Source organism: Agelaius phoeniceus, chromosome 8 (genome assembly GCF_051311805.1).
Source record: "Agelaius phoeniceus isolate bAgePho1 chromosome 8, bAgePho1.hap1, whole genome shotgun sequence".
Classification (NCBI taxonomy): domain Eukaryota; kingdom Metazoa; phylum Chordata; class Aves; order Passeriformes; family Icteridae; genus Agelaius; species Agelaius phoeniceus.
In genome coordinates this window covers 14177044-14200021 of record NC_135272.1, presented here as the reverse complement: position 1 = coordinate 14200021, position 22978 = coordinate 14177044, and the positions used below count along the sequence as shown (strand labels likewise).

The 22978-nt window shown below is 45.6% G+C and overlaps 1 protein-coding gene across 2 annotated transcripts in view; it reads right to left on the bottom strand.

The window, feature by feature from the left end:
• NIBAN1 (niban apoptosis regulator 1) overlaps nt 1-22978 on the bottom strand; it is a 55485-nt gene that overhangs the window by 6971 nt on the left and 25536 nt on the right. The window contains exons 2-10 of one of the 2 annotated variants that reach the window (XM_054638405.2): nt 22254-22384; nt 21024-21155; nt 20193-20307; nt 18563-18727; nt 6041-6156; nt 3634-3738; nt 3377-3539; nt 2391-2578; nt 1981-2142 (exon numbers count right to left, since the gene is read on the bottom strand). In XM_054638405.2, coding sequence (XP_054494380.2) covers nt 1981-2142; nt 2391-2578; nt 3377-3539; nt 3634-3738; nt 6041-6156; nt 18563-18727; nt 20193-20307; nt 21024-21155; nt 22254-22384 — 1277 coding nt within the window. Of the gene's footprint in view, nt 1-1980; nt 2143-2390; nt 2579-3376; nt 3540-3633; nt 3739-6040; nt 6157-7594; nt 7727-18562; nt 18728-20192; nt 20308-21023; nt 21156-22253; nt 22385-22978 lie in introns of those variants that run through there. The other variant, XM_077182041.1, reaches the window with a different exon arrangement.

Sequence of the window (22978 nt, the reverse complement as noted above, 5' to 3'; positions counted from 1 at the left end):
TAAGGCCAGTAACATCAAATTCCTGCAAACATGATATGTGCAACTGTTAATTTAAATTGTGTTTTTGAGAAGGTGCTCTAAAGAGCACTGAAATGCTGCAATAAATAAATAAAATTAAAGCTGTGGTATCATTATCATGCTGTCCCAGCTTTCTTGTACAGATTTGATCTCATGTCCCCACCCAAACTGATGGTGGCAGAGTCAAAATGTAGAATTGATTATCTGTGTATACAGACCACAGTCAAAACTCATTATCCCTAATAAGAAGACTCCCATTGACTTCTATCATTAATCATTAATAAACAGTATTTAATCATACTGCACATCATTTTCGGTAGCTTTCATCATAATACAAATAAATAATCAGCAAAAATCATAGAGTGCAATCATTTCTCACAGAATTCTGCCAAGCTGGCATCTACCATATTTTCAGCTTATCATTAAGAATATTATGCCCCTACTCTGAAGATATTTCAGACCAACAATTCTGCAAGTGGCAATTGAGTCCATTTAATGAGGCTTTGCCTTTTCTTTAGCTGTTCCCATTCAAATTTTAACGTTTTCTTATTGGAGAAGTAGTGGGAGATATGCAGGGGGGCCATTCCTTCAGCCAGTTGAGCACCGTGCTCCCAGATTTCCTGAAATTGGCCACTAGAGGATGCCAGGCTCCCAAGGCAAGGAATCCTGCTCCACCCTCCGCCCGAGGTACATTTTAGCCAAGTACTACACTAACACAGACATGTCTGATTTCACTTATTTATGAAATAAACGTCCATAGACAAAAAAGGGAAACTACACAATATTTTTATGAGGAAAATACCAGCCTCTTAAAGAGGAAGATGCAATAACAGCATGTTTAGAACAACTCCTGTTATAATTTAACTTATTTCTTGTTAATTTTGTCTCATGTTCTGTTCAAAAAAAAAAAGCGACCTCTTGGTTTATATGGGATTTATTTTCTGTCTACTTCTTTGTCTTGAGTCATGGTCTTCACTCAGTGAAAGACACTTTATTTGGCAGCATTTTGGAATGGTCCCCCCTGAAAGACCCAGACATGAAATCAGAATTTTATTTCTGAGTAATTCCTTGGCTGCTGGTCTTGGCTGTACTAAGAAGAGCTGCTTTTAGGAAAACCCTATCCCAGCACTGTCCTAGACACTTGTTTTCCATATTCATAACTTCCACTCCATAGATCTGGACCAGCTCCATTTCACAAGATTACTGAGCAGATTAGTAAATTTCCCAAATACAGATTAAAATCACAGGGTTCAATTTAGAGCTCCAAGGCCAAATCTGCCTTGTGATCTGGCAACTGGAATCAGTCTGCTGGCCAGCTCCTCAGACACTTCTGGCCAGGCACCCAGGAGGAATCCAGGCAAAGCAGAGTTATAGCCTGTACCAACACACACTAGAGGGGACAAAGAGGTGGAGTTCAGTTTTCATCTGGAATGATATTGTCACCTCCACCAGTCCCCTGAAAAGTGAGGCTGTATAAAGCACCTACATCCTGAAACATCTGTCTCTGAGTTTGTAACATTAATTGCTTTACTTTATATATAGTGAGAAAATCAACTACCAAAGAGGAGACATTCCATTTTGGTAAAACACATTTAATAGTGTTCACCCTCCCTGAAAAACCAAGCCTTTAGAAAGGGAATCAGGTGAATTTTAGCCACTTCACTAGTTACACACACAACTTTCTTGGGTGCTGAGACACTGGGAATTCAGAACCTGAAAGTTCAGGGGAACAGATGATCCATGCAAAATTTTCATGCCTTGCAGAACAACTCACACACAGAGAGTCTCACAAATATAAGTGTCAAGCAGCTTCTAGCTGGTTTTCTCAAGATTTGTTACTTGTACCTTGCCTGAGAGACACTCTGAGGCTCTTTCACGGCTCTTATCAAGATTACTTTGAAGCAGATTAGCAGGACAAACCTAACCTGTTCTCCTAGGAGGAAAAACTGGATCTTACAGTACCTCTTGCATGAAGTTCTGTGTCCTCTGAATCACAAAATCAATGTGATAGACCTTGAAGCGATTCTTGAGGTCCTGCAGGAGCTCCTGGAGCAGGTTCACTTTTAGATAGCAGGGCTCCATTTTCACCGAGTTGAAGGGCAGGGTCATGAGCTGATCCACATTCTGCATTCCCATGCAGGTTGAAAGAAAGCAACCAGAGGTGAATTTTTAATAGAGAATGTAACAATTTGGCTTTAACCCAAATTCTGGTATCTGCACTCCAGTTGCACAAATACCACAAGACTTTTAAATGACAAAACCAGGTGCTCATGTGCTTCCACCTGGGAAAGCAAATCCTGCTACCAGCCAAGGCCTAGCCCAGAACATCCCTGTGCTGATATAAAGGCTCCTCCAGCTTTGTTTTGTCTTACCTCCTTTAGCCTGGTCATGTCATTGGTCTTCTGGAAGTCCTGGATGATTTCATTCACTTCCTTGTCAAAAAGCGCGCGCACTTCCGTGAATCCGGAGCTGACGGGGCCCATGAGCTCCTCCAGGATGGAGGTGAGGAATGGCTGGATATTCTCTGTGCAGCACTTCTGGGCAGGCTCAGAAACACTGGCTGGAGAGTCACACAGGACAAAATTGTATTTAGAGACAGTGAAAGAAGTAATTGGAACTTATCTCTTTACAGTTAATTCAATTTTTTTAATTTTTTCCCTAGAGTCACACCTCCACAGAGGTGATGAGGGTGTGAAAGGAGTTCACAGCTTTATGAGTGACAATGAAAACTCTTGTCCCAAGCCTCACGTAAGCAAACACTGCAAATGGGGGCACTGTGAGGGTGGAGGAAAGGGCAGCTCTTAGTAGCATTACCAGCTATTTATTTATTTATTTATTTATTTGCCAGCTTAAGCAACACCAACAACATTTTGCCTGCTCTTTACGTTCCTTTTTATATTCATAATAAAATTATTATTACTTCACATTAAATAAAAGCCATCTAAGAAACCCTTTGGTTTAAATATTCTTTGAAAGCCCATGGACTTGTTACATAAGCAGAACCTGGTTTTGTGGTGCATTCCTAGAGATCAGATCTTTTAATTATGCTCATGTGACCTGTATCTTCACTACCTAAGACTGTGCAAGTAAAAATGAAAGCAGAAGGAACAAGTCTGATCAGGATACTCAAAACCTGTCAGCTCCAATTCGAGAAGACCTGATATTTTCACAGACACAGTGGCCACAGGTATCAGTTCCCACCAAAGGCAGTAGAGCCTCGTTTGTTCTGAAAATTGATGTCTCCAGTTGGATTTCTCAAAACACACAAGGATTTCAAAACAAGCACATCTGGTAATTTGAGCAACACAATGGGAAACACTGGAGAATTGCTCCAAAGCACAGCTGTTCCTCCACTAACCTTTGATTTTTCCAGCTAAGAAGTTCTTGGAGTTCAGAATTTGATCCATGTCTGAACGAATGGTCCCTTCAAGAGTTTTTGCAAATTCTCTACATTCTTCTTTCAAGGTGCTTAATCCTTCTGCCACCTGCTGCTGGACTAAGCCATAGGTTTCCTCTACAATCTGGACCCAAATCAAATTGAAAAGCAGAGATCAGAATCAGCACCCACAGAGAGCTGCCATAAGCAACAGGTACTCTGCAAGTGTCAGTCCTTACCCCAAACCAGGCCCGTTTCCTGTCATTCCTCTTTCCCTTCATTTTAGGCAGGATCATTGTCTGCAGGTTAGGCAGCAGTTCCTCCATCACCAGGTTGCTCAGGATCTGTGTGGTCAGGAGGTGAAAATGAAAATGAAAAACATGTTCACACCCTGTTCTTTACCTGAAGGCTGAGCACTGCAGCACAGAGTGATGTGTGCAGGCAGTGGCTCTGCTGTCCCTCCCTCCCAGCTGCCAGGAATTACCCACAGAGGCTTTGCACTCTCTCTGCCTAGATTTGAACTGCAACTCCTTCCTTACCTGTCCCACTCAAATGCACCAAATAAATATGCAAGACTTAATATACATCTGATTTGGGGAATCTAGGCCTCCCTCTCCACATTTTTATTTAAGGACACTGTCTCTGGCCTGAGAAAGCTGCACCAACAGCCCAGCACAGTCTACATTCAGGATCACATCCCTGCTGTACCCAGCTGCTGCCTGAGCCAATACAGAGTGCAAAAACAGCCCTCAACTTTCCATTTTCATCCATTTTTCAGGGCTTTTTTCACTCATGTCTGTGCTCCCAGACACTGCACCTCATGTATTACAGCTGCCAGAGGGATCTGAGGCATGCACCAACGCCAGCAGAGGGAACTGGCAGGAACTAGAGCAGCACAAGTGAAGAACTCTGACTGCAGCCCAGTGTAAAACAGGGCATAAACAGCCCCTATGGAAATACAACACTCAATACCTGCTGTAATATACCTCTGATATACAATACACATTTATTGGAGTTTCATTTAAGTACTTAAAGATAATGCCACAGCAGCACTTCATATTCAGCACTGCTGACTTAAATGTCTGTCAAAAGCAATTCACTAATTCAGGTCCTAAACTAATGGCTCCCTTAAAAAAGATCTCATGAACAATCCAAACTATCACAAATAATAAATGTGACAACAGATCAGATGGATTTAAGAGCCAAGGGAAAGGCATGAAGCTGTGTCAGGGGAGGGTTAGGTTGGCTGTCAGGGTAAGGTTCTTCCCCAGAGGGTGCTGGCACTGCCCAGGCTCCCCAGGGAATGGGCACAGCCCCAGGCCTGCCAGAGCTCCACGAGGGTTTGGACAAAGCTCCCAGGGATGCACAGGGTGGGATTGTTGGGGTGTCTGTGCAGGGCCAGGGGCTGGACTGAATGGTCCCTGTGAGTCCCTTCCAGCTCAGGATATTCTGTGATTCCACAATTTTATATTGTGAAGAATCTTGAGTTCTCTGGGAACATTTTTAAGGCATTGGTGGATCTTCCTTCAGGTGCCTGGGCTCGTGCTCCCACTCCAGCCATGCTGCAGCCCCAGTGTGCACTGACACTGTGGGGACTCAGCCACCACAAATAAGTGTCAGCAAATACATTTCTTGGCATTCTTCAGGGCCTTTCACAGCAACAAATTTCAGCCTGCTTGCTCCAAACCACTCACTTAGCTTGGATATTTGCCTAAAATAATTATTATGTTTGGTCCAAGCAGGCCATGAGAACACACTATACTTACAGAATGAATTATTGCTAAGAAGATAATAGTGGAACTAGGCTGGATGTCTTCTGATTACAGCTCTCTTGAGACATATGGGCTATGAGTAAGATGTTGGCAAGCAATAGGAAAAATAAAACATGAAATGAAACTAGCACTATAATAGCCCCATAACATGAAGGAGGAGGGGAGAACAGAAAACCCCTCATGTAACTCCTTAAAGTAAGAATTTATTATCAGATGTTAGCAGGGAACTTCAATCACTGACATGATGGCAGTGGGAAAGACACTGTTTATAGATTTTTCTCCAGATTCTACATTTCTCAGCATTTCAAAGGTAGGCTTCTTCTAAAACAATAATCTGCTTCCTTAAAACAAACCACTCTCCTTAAGGTTTTTTCCGTTTTTCCAAAGGGAAGCCAGATTTCATCAAGGAAAACAGCCAGGAGTTGGCACTAAAGTAAATAAGTAAACATTTGCTGCTGAGTGTTCAGTGTTTGGAAAAAAACCCTATGAATCAGGGGGTAAATAATGCCCTAAAAGCCACGTGGAGTGATGCCAGTGGGGTTGTGGGGTAATCTCAGCTACCGTGAGTGCTCCAAAGCCAGGTGCCCAAGCATGGGCCTAGACTCTGGCCTTAGAATTTCTTTTCTGCAGAACTGAAGTACACAGATTTTTGGTTTTTTAGTATAACTGTTACTGTACAAGACTCTGTTTTAGAAGTTTTTATTAAAAAAGAATTGTCACATATGAGTAAGAGATGTCTTAAAATCTCAGGTATTTCTATCTACGAAATTTTCTTTTTTAAGATGCCCTTTTTGCTAAGAGAATTTATAATCTTCACTATCCTGAGAGCTGCAATACCCAAAGCCAAAACCCCATCAGGAATATATTCCTTTACCTCTTTTTCATTGCCAGTTATCATCTCCCACGTGCCATAGTGGCCTTTCTCCTGCCGGAAGAACTGAATGGCCTCTAAGAACGCCTCCACTTCATATGTGGTCTGTTTGAGAAAGTCTGGAGAAAAGAAAAAGTAACATAAAGGATTTACCCAGAAATAATCTTGAAAAATAACCATCCTTTTCTGAGCCATTTCCCACTCCACATGCACCTAGCAGTAATATTTTTCAATAATTTACTAAGCCTGGATGCCTGGAGACTCTGGGTGTTCACTAAGATTTAGAAGTGCAATAACATAGGAAAGGTCATTCCTTGCTTTTACACCTGTGAGCAATGTAAGGTGGCACATAGGAAGACAGACAGTATGTGGCAGGGCCAACAGTTGGGAATTCTTCCTCTTTAGTTTACAATAGTGACAGGCAGCTCATTGGATAAATTGCTAAATCCCAAGTTAACACTCCCCAATAACTTTTTGTTTTGTTAAGAAACTGAGGATCAAGATGGTTTTTCATGGATATACAACAAAACAGACCTCAACAAAGAAAGCACCATGCTTGTACCAGTAAAGAACAAAAACTCCTGACAAGATCATGCTGATTTCCCTAAATATTTCAGGAATGTTCAACCAGAGCTCTGGAATATCTGGCTATTGTGCAAGGCCACTTCTGCCAGATGGGAGCTCTTCCTGAGAACAGTGTGGTGGCCTGAGGACACCTTGGCCTCAAGACATGAAGCAGAGTGGCTGCTTGGCAAACCTGAGTGAGAAAACCATCCCCAAACACTTCAATGACTGAAGTGCTGTGTCTTCACTATCAGAGAGTCAGGATTACTTTCTTGTGGGAAAACAAAGCCACAAAGGCTTATTGTTCCCTCTCCAAGATTATCATGTGCAGCCTTGAGCAGCTGAAGTCCTGTTGTGCACTCTGAGAACAAAGGAGGGAAGAACAAGAATGTTGATTCTCTCAAAGGGAATTATGCTGCTTTAGAAGGTACTGATACATACAAATAATTGTGATGAGAAGAGTCAGGAGGAAGTTCTCAAGCCTTGCTTGTCAAGCAACACTTTGGGCTTGTTCATGAAACTGCTCGAGAGAGAAGCTTTACAGGAGCCTTGCATAAATGCCAAGGGCAATGCAGGGATTAGAGAAATTATGGGAAACATGGAGGATTAACACCATAGTAATGTCTGAAATATCTCCTCCATGCACTTAACAAAAACAAAAGCTACAGAAACCTACAATTAACTTCATCAGGGGTTTATTCTTGAAGCTTGAAAACTGCTTGAAAACTGCATGGTTTCAGATCTGCTCAGAGCCCAAATGTCAAAATTTGCCTTTTCAAAGTTTCACCTGGCTGCAATGACTGCAGGAAGGTTTGTTAAACACACTGAGGGGCAATAAACACTCTCTCAGTGCCACTCTCTTGATACTGTTCTTCATCTGCAGATATTTGGAGATCCAAAGACATTAAAAAAAATTCTCCAAGCTCATACAATGATCAAACAAACAAACAAACAAAAAAAAAAAAAATCAGCCAGGTAAAATCCCAACCCTACCTTCACTGCTGCCTCCAGGATTTATAGCATTTGTCATGGCAAGTCACAAACCAGTATTAGTTGTAAGTCAGGCTGTTCAGTGCTGAGAGAACATCCTCTGACCACAGTTTTAATGAAAGAAGGGAGTGCTCCACCTGAGCAACTGAGGTGGAACATTGCATTCAAAAACTTTTGTCCTCCCAAAATAAAACTGAAAAGATTTTGATGAGAAGAGGGCCTGGTTTGGCTGCAGGGAGGGAAAACTGCAGCTCCCACAGCCCTCCAATCATGACTCACATGTTTTCCTCCTTCACAGCTGTGCTCCCTCCTAACCCAAAGGGACAACAGACCATCCAAGAGGCTGGATCTTGGAGCTGCTGAGATGGTGATGCACCAGTGCTGACAGGAGTCTGCCCTCTAAGATCACCAAGTTTTAAATCCATGCTCAAGGGAGTATTCTCGCTCTGTTCTGACTGTCCTCAAGCCTTTACTGCAGTGGGAAGGAAGGTGCTAAAAATCCAAGAGTGATTCATCTGAATAGCTCATGGGAAAAACATTAAACTGCAAGTGCCATAAAATCCCAATCCCACATTCTTTCCTATGCCAGTAAACACAGGACACAAACACAATCATGGCAGTCTTGCTACAAAAACAACTCCAAGCAGAAAGAAAGCTTTATCCTTCAAGGCTGCTGCAATTGCTTAATTTAGGCAATTTCATCCTCACTTTCCATAGGAGGAAAAGATTGCCTCAGTGATAAGGCTTTGAACAAGCAGACCCATCCAGTGCCGGGCTGTGCAGAAGCTGCTGGCGAGGCACATGAGACAGAAGCACATTCATGGACAAGGCTCAAGAAAAGGGAATTGTACCCAGCTGAAAGGAGCTGCCATGCACATTCTGCCAGAGCTCTGCCCATCCCATGCAGCAATCCGTGGAAGGGCTGGAGGAGGGGGTGGCTTGGCAGCCACAGCAAGGCCAGGGAAACAAGGGCAGGGCTGTTGGGGGAGCCCCGCTGGCGTGCGAGGGAGCAGCTGGGCCTGGGCCATGGCAGCAGAGCTGCAGCTGCAAACGGGGCAGGTGGCAAGGCCCAGTGGTGCCAGGGACGAGTGTTCACCAGGGGAAGGCATGATGGGTGCTCCCCACGCCTGAAGCCCTCACAGGGGCTTCCCTCAGCCATCCTGGCCCCTTGCCCTGAGGGATCCACGTGTCCTGCTGGTTGTATGGAGGGGAGCAGCTTAGGGCAGCTTGGTGCAGTGCTGGCTGCAGTATTCCTCACCCAAATCTCACACAAAGCCAGCAAGGTTACTGAGTGTTCTCCAGCAAAAGGCCAGCGAGGCTTTACAGGTACCCAGACTGATACTGTGTGCAATGCAGGATGCCTTGCACTTGGAAAATCACCCAAGCATCTTCTCCAGCTGCTAATGAACAAAACATCCCTTTTGTGTGGAGATTAAAACAAAATTCTGTTTGTTCTCTTTACTTTTTGTTTTTTTAACTACCTAGAGACTCTACATATCCAAGCATAGAGCCCAATTTCAATAACAGATATTGCTAACCACAGATTCCTTTTATAAATGCAAGAGTAACTGCTATAAAGCTCCCTTTGACTTTGGGAGATGGAAGGACAACTGGAAGCACTATAACTTTATAAATCTTCCCAGACTTGCACATGTCTCAATGGTATGGCTCAGTTAGTTCAGGACTGCAGAAAGCAAAGGAGCTTCCATGCAGTGAATTCCTCTTTTAAAAAACATAATTATGTCAAATCTTAACTTATCAAAATGACACCCAGAGGACCAGGCTACTGGACACCCTGTGAGAGCACCTGCACATGGTGCAGAAGGGTTAACTTAGAGGGTCCTGTTGCCAGTTTCAGCTGTCTCCCATGCTTGGCCTGCCCTGGGAGTGCCAGCCTTTTAACAGGGTGCCCAAGGCTATGAGCTGCTCCTTCTGTCCCTTGGCAGGTGAATGTTTGGGGAGTGATGAGCAAATCTCCATTCCCAAGGTCCTGTGGGCCCTCCCAGCCCTGTCCATGGCAGGACAGCTGCACCCTTGGAGATGGACATGGCTCCAGGCCCTCAGGACAGGCTGTCCATTTGTGACTCACCAACACTGCCCATGTGTCCCATGCTGCAGGAATTAACTGCTCTCATGGACTTAGTCTCAGCCACAGATCAACTGGTCTTGCACTGGAGATCTCTGTGCAAGAACTCCTGCAGATGGGCCTCGTTACCAGAGAGGATGAGTGTTCCAGCCGCCTCTGGCTCAAACTGGATTTCCAGCAAATCCAGATAATATGAATCTGCATTTGAACATTCCAGTTCAAACTGTGCATCTGTCTGTACTGCACACCGCTGCCTTGGGGCTGCTGGTGAGGACGTTTAATCGCTCAAATAATGATTCTTCTTAATTACACGCAAAAGAAGATGCCTTCATAACATTGGCATAGCTGTTCCACATCCCATTTAAACTGTCCCTCTGAACAATAACTGTCACTAATGGCACTTGGGGACACAGTTTAATGGTGAGTTAATGGTGGAACTCAGCTGCAATCCACTAACAGTGAAGGGGTCTATTGACTGTGGATAAAGTGCTTCACCAAAGTGAGCTCCACCACGAAGAATAACCTCAGCCTTTTGGCTGACATTTCACACAAGGCTGAGGCCCAAAGACACAGCTGAACAAGTGTTAAGCCAGAATCCAAAAGTCTGAGCTCACAGAGCACAAGTTTTAATTAAAGAAATGCTGACTCTGACATAACGCCCTTCATCTGACCACCAAAACTCAGGAGCAATCCACCCTGGCTTCATCTGCTCCCTGCAGCACCCCAGCCAGGTTCTGCACGCAGGGAAAAAAATTTATATGATCCTGGAATTCTTCCTGCAAGTAATTAATTGATATCAGCAATGTGGCACCCAGTGATGGCAGGTTTTGTAGGAAATGATCATGTCAGAGCCCAGAGGCCTTGCCAGGCTCAGGAACTGCAGCTCTCTCTTCCCAACACAAGACATTCACAACCAAACTCATGACTTTTTAGTTCCCTCCTGCAAGACAGCAGGGCCCACAAATATCCTCTCAAATCATTTAGAGCAACAGGCTTTGGACAAAGACTGGAGAAGGCAGGAGAACAATCACTGGAAGGAGATGAAGATGACCAAGGAGTCTGGTGGCCTTTCACTGAGGAGGAGAATGTCACTTACAATTGACTTTTGGAATAGGATAAATGAGTAAAAAACTGCATTTGATTTTAGGTGATCTCACAATATTATTCCCTTGCTTCCTCATCTATTTGATGGAGAGCTGGCTCTGGTGAAGGCAGTGCCAAAGCATCTCTCATAACTCCTTCCTGTTGGTCACTTTATAGAGCCTTTTCCTGGGACACAAAAAATCTCAGTACAAGTACTGGTGCAGGGCCTTCCTTCTTGTGACGTCACAAATAGATAGTAAGAGGCAGATAAAGAAATATTTGGAATTTGAAATGCAGTCTCAAAAGCTGGTGCTTCCACACCTTCTTATTTCCACTAGACACTGTTGCCCTCAAGAGAACAGATTTCATGCTAAGAAATGCAAATTACATTTTCCCAATTTTTTCATCCTTCCAAGTCATTCCCCTCTCACCTTGGCATCTGTTTCTTTTGTATGTATTTAGAATTGCTTTCCCCCTGTTTTCCGCTATACACACTCTGTAATTTAAAAAATAATAAATTTCTGGTTTTTAAATTTAGTTCTTTTAAAACAAAAGCTGGTAGAAAAAAGGAAAATACACAACCCCAAATCTACTAAAGAGACAGGACAGTGGTACTGACACCTCAAAGACAGTGCTCCCACTCTGCCAGCCCCCAAGGATTTGGGGTGGAGGCAGCTGGAGACCATCAGAGAACAAGAGACATTGCTGCAGGGAAGGAACCTCACTCTGCCAGCCTTCCAGCACCACAATTAGGGAACGCCCTTCAAATAAAAATAAATGAGCATGATAAAAAATTATGTCCCTTTTTAAGAGCTCATGTGAGCTCCAACATGTTTTAAGGGCTGCTGCATTTAGATACCACAGACAGCTGGTGACAAAAGCCATGGCCATCAACCCCAACAAAATTAAACTGTGGAAATTCTGTCTCCAAAAAAATAAGCAATGGTCCCAACCCACTGGGATGGCAGGTAAGAAAAGGAACATGCTTTGATTCTGGGGAGATAAGGAAAGCTCAGGAACTGCACCTCAGGAAAAGGGAGGTTACCTGGGGCTTGGGCATGGCTCAAGCACAGCTGAAAGTAAAAGGACATCCCTCTCAGTAAAAGGACACACATTTTACCCTCACAAAATGCTGTCCTCTGTTGTTAGCATCCAAACTGAGAACTAAGTGAGATATATCTGGTGCTCTGGGGCTGAGAGGCATCAATCTCCCAGCTCTGGGGATTTCCTGTGAGCAGTGTGCTGTCACATTATCCACAGAGCATGTGGTGTGAAGCTGCTAACCACCAACAGAAGCGAGATGAGGTCACTTCCAAACATGATACAGCCCTGAAAGAAAACTCTGTACTTATAGCAAATAGAGCTTTGCAGCACAAGTTCCTTCCGTGGCCACCAAACCAACACTGAGCAGGGTTAACTGTTTGCTTATCAGCACACAGCTCCCAGACTGAAGCTGTTCAAAGCAGCACCAGACAGGCCACAACCAACCTCCAGTGGGAAGCCCAGCAGGTGTGGGTTTCCTAGTCTAAAAAATTAATGAGCACTGCATAAACACACACAAAGGATCACAGTATCACCTATTTCTGACATTTTCCAAGTGCTTTCCAAACCAGCTACTATATTCCTGGAGCAGGTGGGAATTTGGAGAAGAAATTGGCTCTAGGGTGACTTTATTGGGGCCTTTCAGTACCTACAGGGGCTCCAAAGAGCTGGAGAGGGACTCTGGACAAGAGATGGAGTGAGAGGACACAGGGAATGGTTTCCCACTGCCAGAGGGCAGGATTTGGTGGGATATTGGGAAGGAATTGTTCCCTGTGAGGGTGGGCAGGCCCTGGCACAGGGTGCCCAGAGCAGCTGTGGCTGCCCCTGGATCCCTGGCAGTGTCCAAGGCCAGGCTGGACAGGGCTGGGAGCAACCTGGAATAGTGGAAGATGTCCCTGCCCATGGCAGGAAGTTCCTTCCCACCCAAACCATTCCATGATTCTCTGATTTCTCTGCTGCAGAGCTTCAAAGCTGGAGTCTGAACACCACCTTACTCTGCAGAGCTCCTGAATGAGTCTTCACAGCTCCTAAAACAGGCTGGGCTGGGGGGGTGGGCTCAGGGCAGTGGCTCCCCTGCACCACCCACACTTGGTAGTCTGTAAGAAGATAATCAGCCTGAGATGGGAGGGATAGGAAGAACGTAATGGCAATTATGAATTTAGCACATTTATCATCTTGCTGTTTCAGAATGAATGTCACTCCTACAGACTGAGAATCCTCACCACAGTGTAGGAAACCAGGCTGGCAGGAAAGGCAAAAGCCATGCTGACTGAATGAACTCATGCTGTAGAGCAAAAACATCCTAGAAAGAGGAGAAATAGTCTTATTTCAAGCAAAATACACTAAATTATACAAAAAAAAAAACCCTCTGTATCATATCCTAAAAGTTTTAATGAGTTTTTTTAACACCCCAAAAGCCTCATCAAGGGTATTTCTAGTGAAATGGACTGGTGAAAGAACAGCCACAGTCTCAGCCACTCATGTGGATCACAGGTGGTCTAATCTTATTAACCAAAAAGGGGTTTAATTAACCCCAGTACAGCAGCTACTTGAGAGGAACCAAGACACAAGTCTTGGTAGATGAAGGGGTAAATATTATCTCCACTTGTACTTTTTCCCACCCCAAATTACCACACAAACTTTCCAAAAGGCCTCACTTTCATCCCAGTGCACAAAGACATTAAAGAAAAATGTCATAAAAAGCAATTTCCTCCTCAGTTCTCCTTTAATTGCTCCCTCCACATCCATTGGAAACAGGCAACAAGAAAATCCTTCCCTTCATCTCCCTCTCCAGAGAAGAGAGGCCACCCTGTTTGTGGCATGAAGTCTCAGAAACCCTTCCAAAGTGGTATCTGGACTCCTGACAGCTGCTCTGCTCTGTACATAGAGATATATGGACACATTCATCCCTCAGCTCAAGGATTTCATGTCAGCTTCTCAACCTTTATCAGTGCTCCCAGAATTCTTCTGAATTCTGGGCCAAGAGTTGGTAAGTCCTATACAGGTACTATAGACATGTAACATAGGAAATTTAGAAATAACTATGAGGAAAACATCTGCCAGATAAATTCAGAACTGAAAAAGGAAATGCAAATACCTGAAAGTCAGAGATGGAGGAAAAAAATCTGCCCTCCACAAGCTTTTGTCTTTCTCTCTTGTCTAATGTATTTCTTTATTATATATTTCTTTAATATATGTATTGCTCAAAATAATTTCTGTTGTTGTTTCTGTTGAAATTGAAAATGACAGGATATGGTTTTGAAAGTCCCTCAGCTTCCTGTGTGAGGAGGGTGATTGTCAAGATGTGGATGTGAAATCAAACCAGACGAAAAAAACTAAAATCACGAAGTGAAACTCTGTGTCTCCCAGAATGAGCTAGTTGTCACTTCCTTCCCATCATGCAGACTTCCCTCTATCCCAGCAGCAAGTGGTCAGAGTTCCCCACTTCCAACAGCAAATACTGAATGAAACTCAAATAGGAAGCAAGAAGACCTAAAAAACCAAGTAATTTAAGAAGTACTCAGAAGTAACTTCAGTCTGATGTTCAAGGCATGCAAACATAAAGGATTAAAACCTGGAAAATAGCTAATATTAGAGCCCTGTGAATATTTTGAGCCTTTCCCTCACTGTTGCCCTTGTGGGACTGATAGAACATCCCCACTGGGGGCTAGGTGGCCATTTCAGCAGCAGATTCCCCCCAAATTTGGGGTGTGCACTTCTCAGCATTTCATTAAGGAAACAGGGAGCAAGATGGAACCAGGTGAGTCCAGGTTGTGGATCATGGAGCTAAGGCAAACCAAAGAACCCCATGCTGCCACCCCCATTTAACCTGGCAGGAGCAGCTTAGAAAATCAGAGGAAAATGCTAAATCACTTCCTCCACCCTCCACCTAAACTCAGCTAAGTACAGCTTCTTTAAAAAGCTGAGGAGTGTTAAAAGTCCTACATTGCTGGAGGTCTGACCCTTGGGAAGCACAGGCTGCCCAGAAGCAGCAGAGAACAGCCAGCAGTGCCCACCAGGGACCCCCTGCACCCACCAGGCTGTTGGGGTTCCTCTGCTGCTCCCTGGGTCTTCTCACTGATTGGCCCATATCACACCAACCCACAAATTACAACCCAAAAAGCATTTGATCTTCATGTTCCATTGCTGCTGAAGGAGATCATTGTCTCCTCAAACCACCAAGCCCCATCAATGAATATAAAGGGCAAAGACAAGGGGAAAGTCGAGATGGGAACGACACAACAACCCACACTCCAAACATCTGAATGCCATTTCCCAGTGGTGCTCACTAAATCCCAGTGCTTTTGCTCTGCCCAGAAATCCCAGAAACACAGGCTGGGCTGGGTATTTATACCACAGGGGACAGGAAGCAGCTGAATGCCAGGGCGGCTCCCAGCGCTGATTTCACTCCAGCTTTCCGTGTTTAACTCTGCTTCCTGGGAGAAAGAAAACACATTGTAGCCACGAACTCCTCCAAGTCCTTGGCTAAAGCCCAGTGCAATACATTCCTTTCCAGGAGTGGCAGATGACAGCAGGGACAGAAAGGCTACCTCTGATCAGACATGACATTTGTCTTTGTCCTGCCCTTGCCAAATCTGCCCTGGTAAATAGGAACTCGGCACTTTGGGAAGAGGTGGAGTGAGCATTGCCCTGGTCTGTGCTCCTTGCCCCACTAAATTATTTTTCACAATCAAACATGAAGGATTTTTCACAGTTCTTTTCTCTTTTCAACTATTCTTTAAAAAAAGAGCAGAGTCAAATTTTCTAATGCAATCCTTACTAGACATTGTTTTGCTGCACACAGCTCATAGCTGTGACTTTGTAAGATTGCTCACACACCTGTCAGCAGAAGTGTTTGCAAAAAAGACTTTAAGAAGTATTAATAAACTAATATTTTTCAGTGATGTGTGAATGAATAGGAATCGATATGAAGCCCTTGGGAAAAAAATTCTCTCCAAGGGCAGAGTTCAGGTTTCTGAGGTGCTTGTCAGTGATCATTTTTCCACTTGCAGCACCTAGATCTCCAGGGGATAACATAACTCCAAGAAATGCACACAAAAGGGACTCCTGCTTCCTTGAGAGCTGATGAAACTCATTTCCTGCTTCAACAGGAGATCCTAATCCAGCCTGTCTTTATCTGCTTCTCACCCTGTTGGGCAGAAGTAAGGATGAGCCTTGAGGCATTGTCTGTCAGATGAAAACTGGACCACAGGAAAAGCTGAGAGGGATAAATCCTGGAACAGATGCATAAATGAGCAATAGCTAAGCCATATGAAATATAATGAAGTGCAGACTCACAGGCTTTGGAGACGGAAAAGACCTCTTAGGTCATCCTAACACAGCTTCTGCCAGTTCAGGATTGGCCCCTAGAGTGATGTGCTGAACTTTAAGAAAAAAACAGGCTGCCAAAAGCTTTGTCAAACTCATTACACTCGTTCCAGAAGAGAAATTAAAATCCCCAAACATCGTGAACAGGTTTCAAGTCATGGAGTGCCAGGAAAACTTGATTGTGTCCCCATCTCCCTACCAAATCTAAGTGAGGAGCCAATCCAGAGTGTCAGGGCACTGTACACCACCTGGATAGCTGGGAAGGGGGACTGCACACCACCTGGATAGCACTGGGAATGCAGTTAGGGATTGTACAGCACCTGGACAGCATTGGGACCAGGAATGGGGAGTGTGCACCACCTGGGATAGCATCGAGATTGGGAATCTCACATTTCCTGCAAAGAACACTCCTGAAACCAGCCAGCCCTGAGCACCACACAAGTAACTGCACATCTTAGGAATCTGCCTAGAAATGCAGTCATGTGTGTTTTCCTCATGGGAATGGAGTCCTAAAGGAATGTCTTTGGCAGTGGAGACAAGGGAAAAGAAATGGTAGTCGAGAATGATCCAGGGAGGACAGCAGGAGAAAGCTGTGTGAGGGCAATGAGATGAAGCTGATGACCAGGAGACTAAAGTGGCAGCTAAAAAAACATTCACCGGGAGCCACTTCTGTAAATAAAAGGGACTGTTCACACCATGCACTCACAATTCATTTACCCACAAGTCTGGGCTTCAGACCCAAGCAGCTAAGTTTAGTGGAAAAGTTGCTGAGTGTTCCCATCTCCCACCAAGGGCAGCAGGAGCAGATGGGACTCCAAAGCAGCACTAAAGGCATGGAAGACCCTGGAGACCAATGGGGAACTGAAGGCATCTTTGTGGAAAACAATGTCATCTGAAAATCAGGAAAGCGCTTCTTGTTCTGAAGGATCCAACTTATAAATGATCTTCCAATTTCATGGGAGCAAAGCTGTTTATACAACCCTAGCAAGTCACAAATTAGGGTTTTTTTAAGTTTTCTAGTCTAACCTACTCAGAAAGTGACATTTATAATTTATCATTGTGCAGACAATCAATACTGTGTCCTACACACCATTCATGGACCAGCTACAAGGCTTAACCATGGCTGGGGCTGGAGCTGCCATTGAAACATCTGCAGGAAGGCCAAATGTCTGCTCAGGAGTGATGTGTGTGTAACAACATGGGAATGTACTGGGGGACTGCACTCCCTCCTTGTTGTACACACCTGGTCTCCTGTATGGCACAGGGTGGGATTCTTGGGATTGTGTGTGCAGGGCCACGAGTTGGACTCCATGATCCTTGTGGGTCCCTTCCAATTCAGGATATTCCATTATTCCTGACTCTACAGCTGCGATGCATTAACCAGCTTGCAAATGCAGGTGAGGGTTTGCTGTGCCTTAGTAATAAACACCTCTTAGGGATTTTGGCTCACTGCACAACTTCCAAAGCAATTCCCATGTTTTCTCCCCAAGCTCACACCACTGCATCCCAAACCCTACCAAACTGTGTTCCCAGCACAGCAAGCAGCAAGGCTGTGTTGAATCATTCCTTGGGATGCTGAAGCCAAGCACTTTTCATGACTGACTTGCATTTTCCCACAGCTGTTCCAGCATTTCTGGGTGGGTGACACTGTCCCAGGCTGAGCCCTTCCTGAAATATCCCACACAGGTCCCATCCTGCACTCACCATGGTTGGAATGTCCCACATGTCCCCAACTCACTGTGGTTGGAATGGCGCACAGGATCCCATCCCTCACTCACCGTGGTTGGGATGTCCCCATCCCTCACTCACCGTGGTTGGGATGTCCCACAGGATCCCATCCCTCACTCACCGTGGTTGGGATGTCCCCATCCCTCACTCACCGTGGTTGGGATGTCCCACAGGATCCCATCCCTCACTCACCGTGGTTGGGATGTCCCACAGGATCCCATCCCTCACTCACCATGGTTGGGATGTCCCACAGGATCCCATCCCTCACTCACCATGGTTGGGATGTCCCACAGGATCCCATCCCTCACTCACTGTGGTTGGAATGGCGCACAGGATCCCATCCCTCACTCACTGTGGGGTTGGAATGTCCCACATGTCCCCATCCCTCACTCACCGTGATTGGGATGTCCCACAGGATCCCATCCCTCACTCACCATGGTTGGGATGTCCCACATGTCCCCATCCCTCACTCACCGTGGTTGGAATGTCCCCATCCCTCACTCACCGTGGTTGGAATGGCGCACAGGTCCCATCCCTCACTCACCGTGGTTGGAATGTCCCACAGGTCCCCATCCCTCACTCACCGTGGTTGGGATGTCCCACAGGATCCCATCCCTCACTCACCATGGTTGGGATGGCCCACACGTCCCCATCCCTCACTCACCGTGGTTGGGATGGCCCACACGTGCCCATCCCTCGCTCACCGTGGTTGGAATGGCGCACGCAGTCGCCCAGCACGGCGCTGAAGAGTCGCTGTGCCCCCGGCTCTGGGAAGCAGTAGTAGCTGTGCCGGCAGAAGGGCTGCCACAGGTACACCGGGAACTCCTTCGGGAGCGGCACAAAGGCTGCAGCCGCCTCCTCGCTTGAGCCTGCACAGAAACACCTCTGTGTGAGAGCTGCACATTTCCTCCATGCTGGCTCTGTGCCACACCTTTGCCAGCAGGGTAATCCCCTTCCCAGTCCAGGAAATTGGGCACAGAGGGCAGGGGGACGCAGCTGGGATGGGCACACTGCGCTGGCATCAACCACCTCTCTGTGTTACACCCCACCAACCTGATGGCCTCTTAGTTTGTTGTCAAGGTGGCAAAAATCTAGTTTGGTAAAATTTCAAAGACACCTCTTTCAAAGAAACCTCACCTCTTTGGTCTCATTTCACTGGATTGCAGCTGGTAGGGAAATGGTTTTCATGGCAGATAAGTAAATTACTGGGGAGCTCTGGTCTGTTCCACATAAAGACCATTTAGGAGCATAATGCCTTTCCTATAGAAACAAGCTGCATTAAATAAACCGTGTTGGAACAGCAGTTGGAATGGCTTTCACTGGTTCCAGGACTTCCACACACAACTGCTCCTGAAAACTGTCACTTCAAGCGCTTGCAGGTGATGTCAAGAAAGCACCAAGTACCTCCAGCTCCCACCTGCCCTGGATCCCTGCACACAGGGGATGCTGGACAGCACATTTAGGGATGACCAAACCCAATCTGGAGGCACTGACATGCACTGAGAGCCCAGACACGTGAGCTTCACCTTGGAGGGTCTTCAGCACCACACAGATGGAGAGTAGTGCCAAAAAGATGAAGTGATGATGTTTTTGAAGGGAGAGCCATGGGAAGCCCAAGAGCACTCTTGGGGTGTTCCACATCACTCAACCCCACCTGCTGCAGAGCTGTGGTGACACACACAGGTCACCTGCAAGCCCCTCTGACCACCCTGTGCCTTGGGAAAGGGTGTGACAGGGCACCTAACTTTTAAATCCTAGGGATTTAAAGGACTCAAAAACCAAATCCTTGTCTTCAAGTTGCCCTTATCCCTTTTGTTATGTGGCATCCCATTCTCCAAATCTGACTCTGCAATGTGAGACCCACTCCCATAAAGCCTGGATTTTCTCCATCTTGGTGGAGTGGGGGCAGGCAGGACCACAGCAGTTCCTGACCCAGAAACAACAAACTCAGAAGCAGCCACCTTCCTGCCCTCTCTGTGGGACTTATTATCAGCTGTGAGTCAACACAGACAGCTGGCATCTAAAAATGGAAACAAATAAACCAGGAATATTAACAAAGCTCGGGAACAATGGTGTTGTGGTTCCTGCCCTGCTTCTGCACAGCTTCCAGCAGCTTTGTGCCAGAGTGCTGGGAAGAAAGGGACCCAGCATTTCTCTGAATGTTGGCTTACAGCATCTGCTTTGTTCATCCATTCTGGAGCTGTGCTTGAACTTGGGAAAAGGGCTGTGGGCATCTTCTGCTACCCCATTTTAAACTGAAGCCTGAAAGCCCTCCCAGGGCAGAGGAAGGAACAGAGCCTGGGCTTTGGCAGTTCAGCTTTGAACAGGACTTACCAACAGGGTCTGGAAAATGTTTATCAGAAAGCAAATTGTAATCTTCTTCTGAAGTCAGGACTTTGCCTCCTGCAGGAAGAACGTGATATTTAGGGCTAGCTCCCTTCTGGTAGGCCTGGAAAATCAACAGAGAAGAAGTATTGTCAAATAGAGATTTAAGGAGAGAGAATAAATAAAATACACAATTCACTGACAAAGCCAGGAGCTGACTTCATGATCCTTTTGGGTCCCTTCCAACTCAGGATATTCTATGATTCTAATGCATGGGAATATTGCACAAAGGGAGAATCTTTTTGTCAGGCTGAATTTTGGAAATGTTCCCTAGGCATTTCAAATTTAAAATAAATCTAATCTCTCAGTGCTTATCTGCTGTGGTGAGGAGTCAGGGATGGAAAGGAGGGAAAAAGGATGGGATTTTCTCCTGAGCCCAATTTGTTGGATTTGTCAGCCAGGACTAGCTTGACTGTGGCAGCTTCCAGGCAAAAACCTCCACTGTAGCCAGTCTGGAGCCACCCAGATCCAACTGCAGGAGCACATGGATGTATTACAGGGATGTGGAGATGAGAAGTGCTCTGGGACAGGCACAGGAAGGTTCAAGTGCTGTTAAATGGATTTGTTAGTTCTTGCTGACGTATCTGGCCAAGGAATGTCCCATTTGTTAGTTCTGGCCAAGGCAGGGCACTTGACTGTACCCTCAGCCATCCCACTGGAGCCACCCTAACGAGGACAAGGTTTCACCTCCTATTGCTGAAGGCAAGGCAGCAGCAGCAAATCCACTCCCTATTGGTTTATTTGAGAATGTACAACCAGATCCATGGAAGCAGCACTCACCTCTTTGGTCTCAAAGCAATCCACAGTGTAGTCATTTTTGATCACCACGTATCTGTCCTTCCACTTCTTCAGGTCCTCAGCGAAGTGCAGCAGCTCTGCTTCGTACAGAACTGTCCCAGCTTCCCCCGCAGGCTACAGGGACAATTGGTGACATTTGAGACTCCTCTGCACCACTGACCATCTTGAAGCTTTTATTTCTACATTTCCATAATGCTGCTCTGAGGGCTTTGGAGCCTTCAATAGCAAGTTGGAGTCATAAGCACCTCTGATTTCAGAAGGTTCTACAGACACGAGCAAATTCTTGTAGCCGAGGTGAGAAGGCAGCAGAAGAGCTCTGCCTTCCAAAACACTGCCAGATTTCTGAGACAGAGATTTATTCACCTTTCAGCTGGCAGGCTGAATGCAACATCAGAGAATCCTACAGTGGCTTGGATTGGAAGGGACCTTAAAGATCATCTAGTTCCAACCCCTGCAGGATGACTTGGAGTTCACCAACTCCCATTTTCCACTACATAATATAAATATTACATTGATATGAAAAACAGGGTTTTGTTATAATATAGTAAATTGTTTCCCATTTCTTTGTAATGCTTTTGCATCTGCACTGTAGTAACTGAAAGATACAGATCTTCTGTCATCCCACCTCACTGCTTTACTTACTCATTTCAAGAGCACTGGAAATCCATGATTTCAGAACATTTAATTTTTCAGAACATTTTGTTCAGAATATTTATGCTCAGAACATTTAATTTTTTATCTTCTTAATCTTGAAGGCTGGTTCTCTGCATTTTCCTCTAATAAAGAGACTTTTGTCTCTTTTTTTGTCCCCCCTCTAATAAAACCCAGCTTTCCATGATTCACTCGACAAAGGGAATTATTGCCATCTTCTTTAAGGAACCCTGAGCCACAGATGACAGGAATAATTACATTTCCTACATAATCTCTTCCCTGGAAGTATGATATCTGTCCCTAGATTTTGCAGAACCTTGCAACCAGCAAGAAGGAAGCAGTTTTATCCAAATGTCCAACTCCTTGTACCAGAAACTCACATCATGGTTCTCCTCGTGCCATGATAAACAACTAAACAAGACCAAAACAAAGATGAATTTTCAAAAATTGAACTTCAAACCTGCACCCAGATGCAACTTTTCCATCCCAAACCAGAATGACCCAAATCCAACATCTCCACAGACACTTGGGTCCCAGACAGGAAAACGAGTGTCCTCCTACCCTGGTTTTCAGGAAGCGGGACTGGGAGTGGCGGTGCTGCTCCAGCTCCTCCTGCACGTGCCGGCAGAAAGCCACGGCGTACTGGCGGCGGTAGTGCGGGCTGAAGTTCTTGATGGTGGCCTCTGTTTTCCCTGAGGTGGAACAGAGATTTAAAGGTATTTCTTATCCATGGCGTCACAGTCTGTTACACAGAACCAAGGCACTTCCCACCAGTGACCCGAATTCTTCTCTTTGGAGAAGAGGCAGTTCCAGGGTCACCCAATAGTGACCTTCCAGTACCTGAAGGGAGCCCACAGGAAAGATGGACAGAGACTCTGGACAAGGAATGGAGCAACAGGATGAGGAGGAATGGCTTCCCACTGACAGACAGCAGGTTTAGATTGGATATTGGGAAGGAATTGTTCCCTGTGAGGGTGGGCAGGCCCTGGCACAGGGTGTCCAGAGCAGCTGTGGCTGCCCCTGGATCCCTGGCAGTGTCCAAGGCCAGGCTGGATGGGGCTTGGAGCAACCTGGGATAGTGGAAGGTGTCCCTGCCCAGAGCAGGGAGTGGAGCTGGAGGGGCTTTAAGGTCCATCTAACCCAAACAATTCCATGAAAAGACCTCCTGAGTGTTCCAAGGGCCACTTGCTGCACAGATCAGGAAATCCTTGGAGATGCAATCAGAGGGAATTTGTCCAGGAAAATATTTAGTTTAGGACTTTGTTTTTTCTTCTAAGATCAAGTAA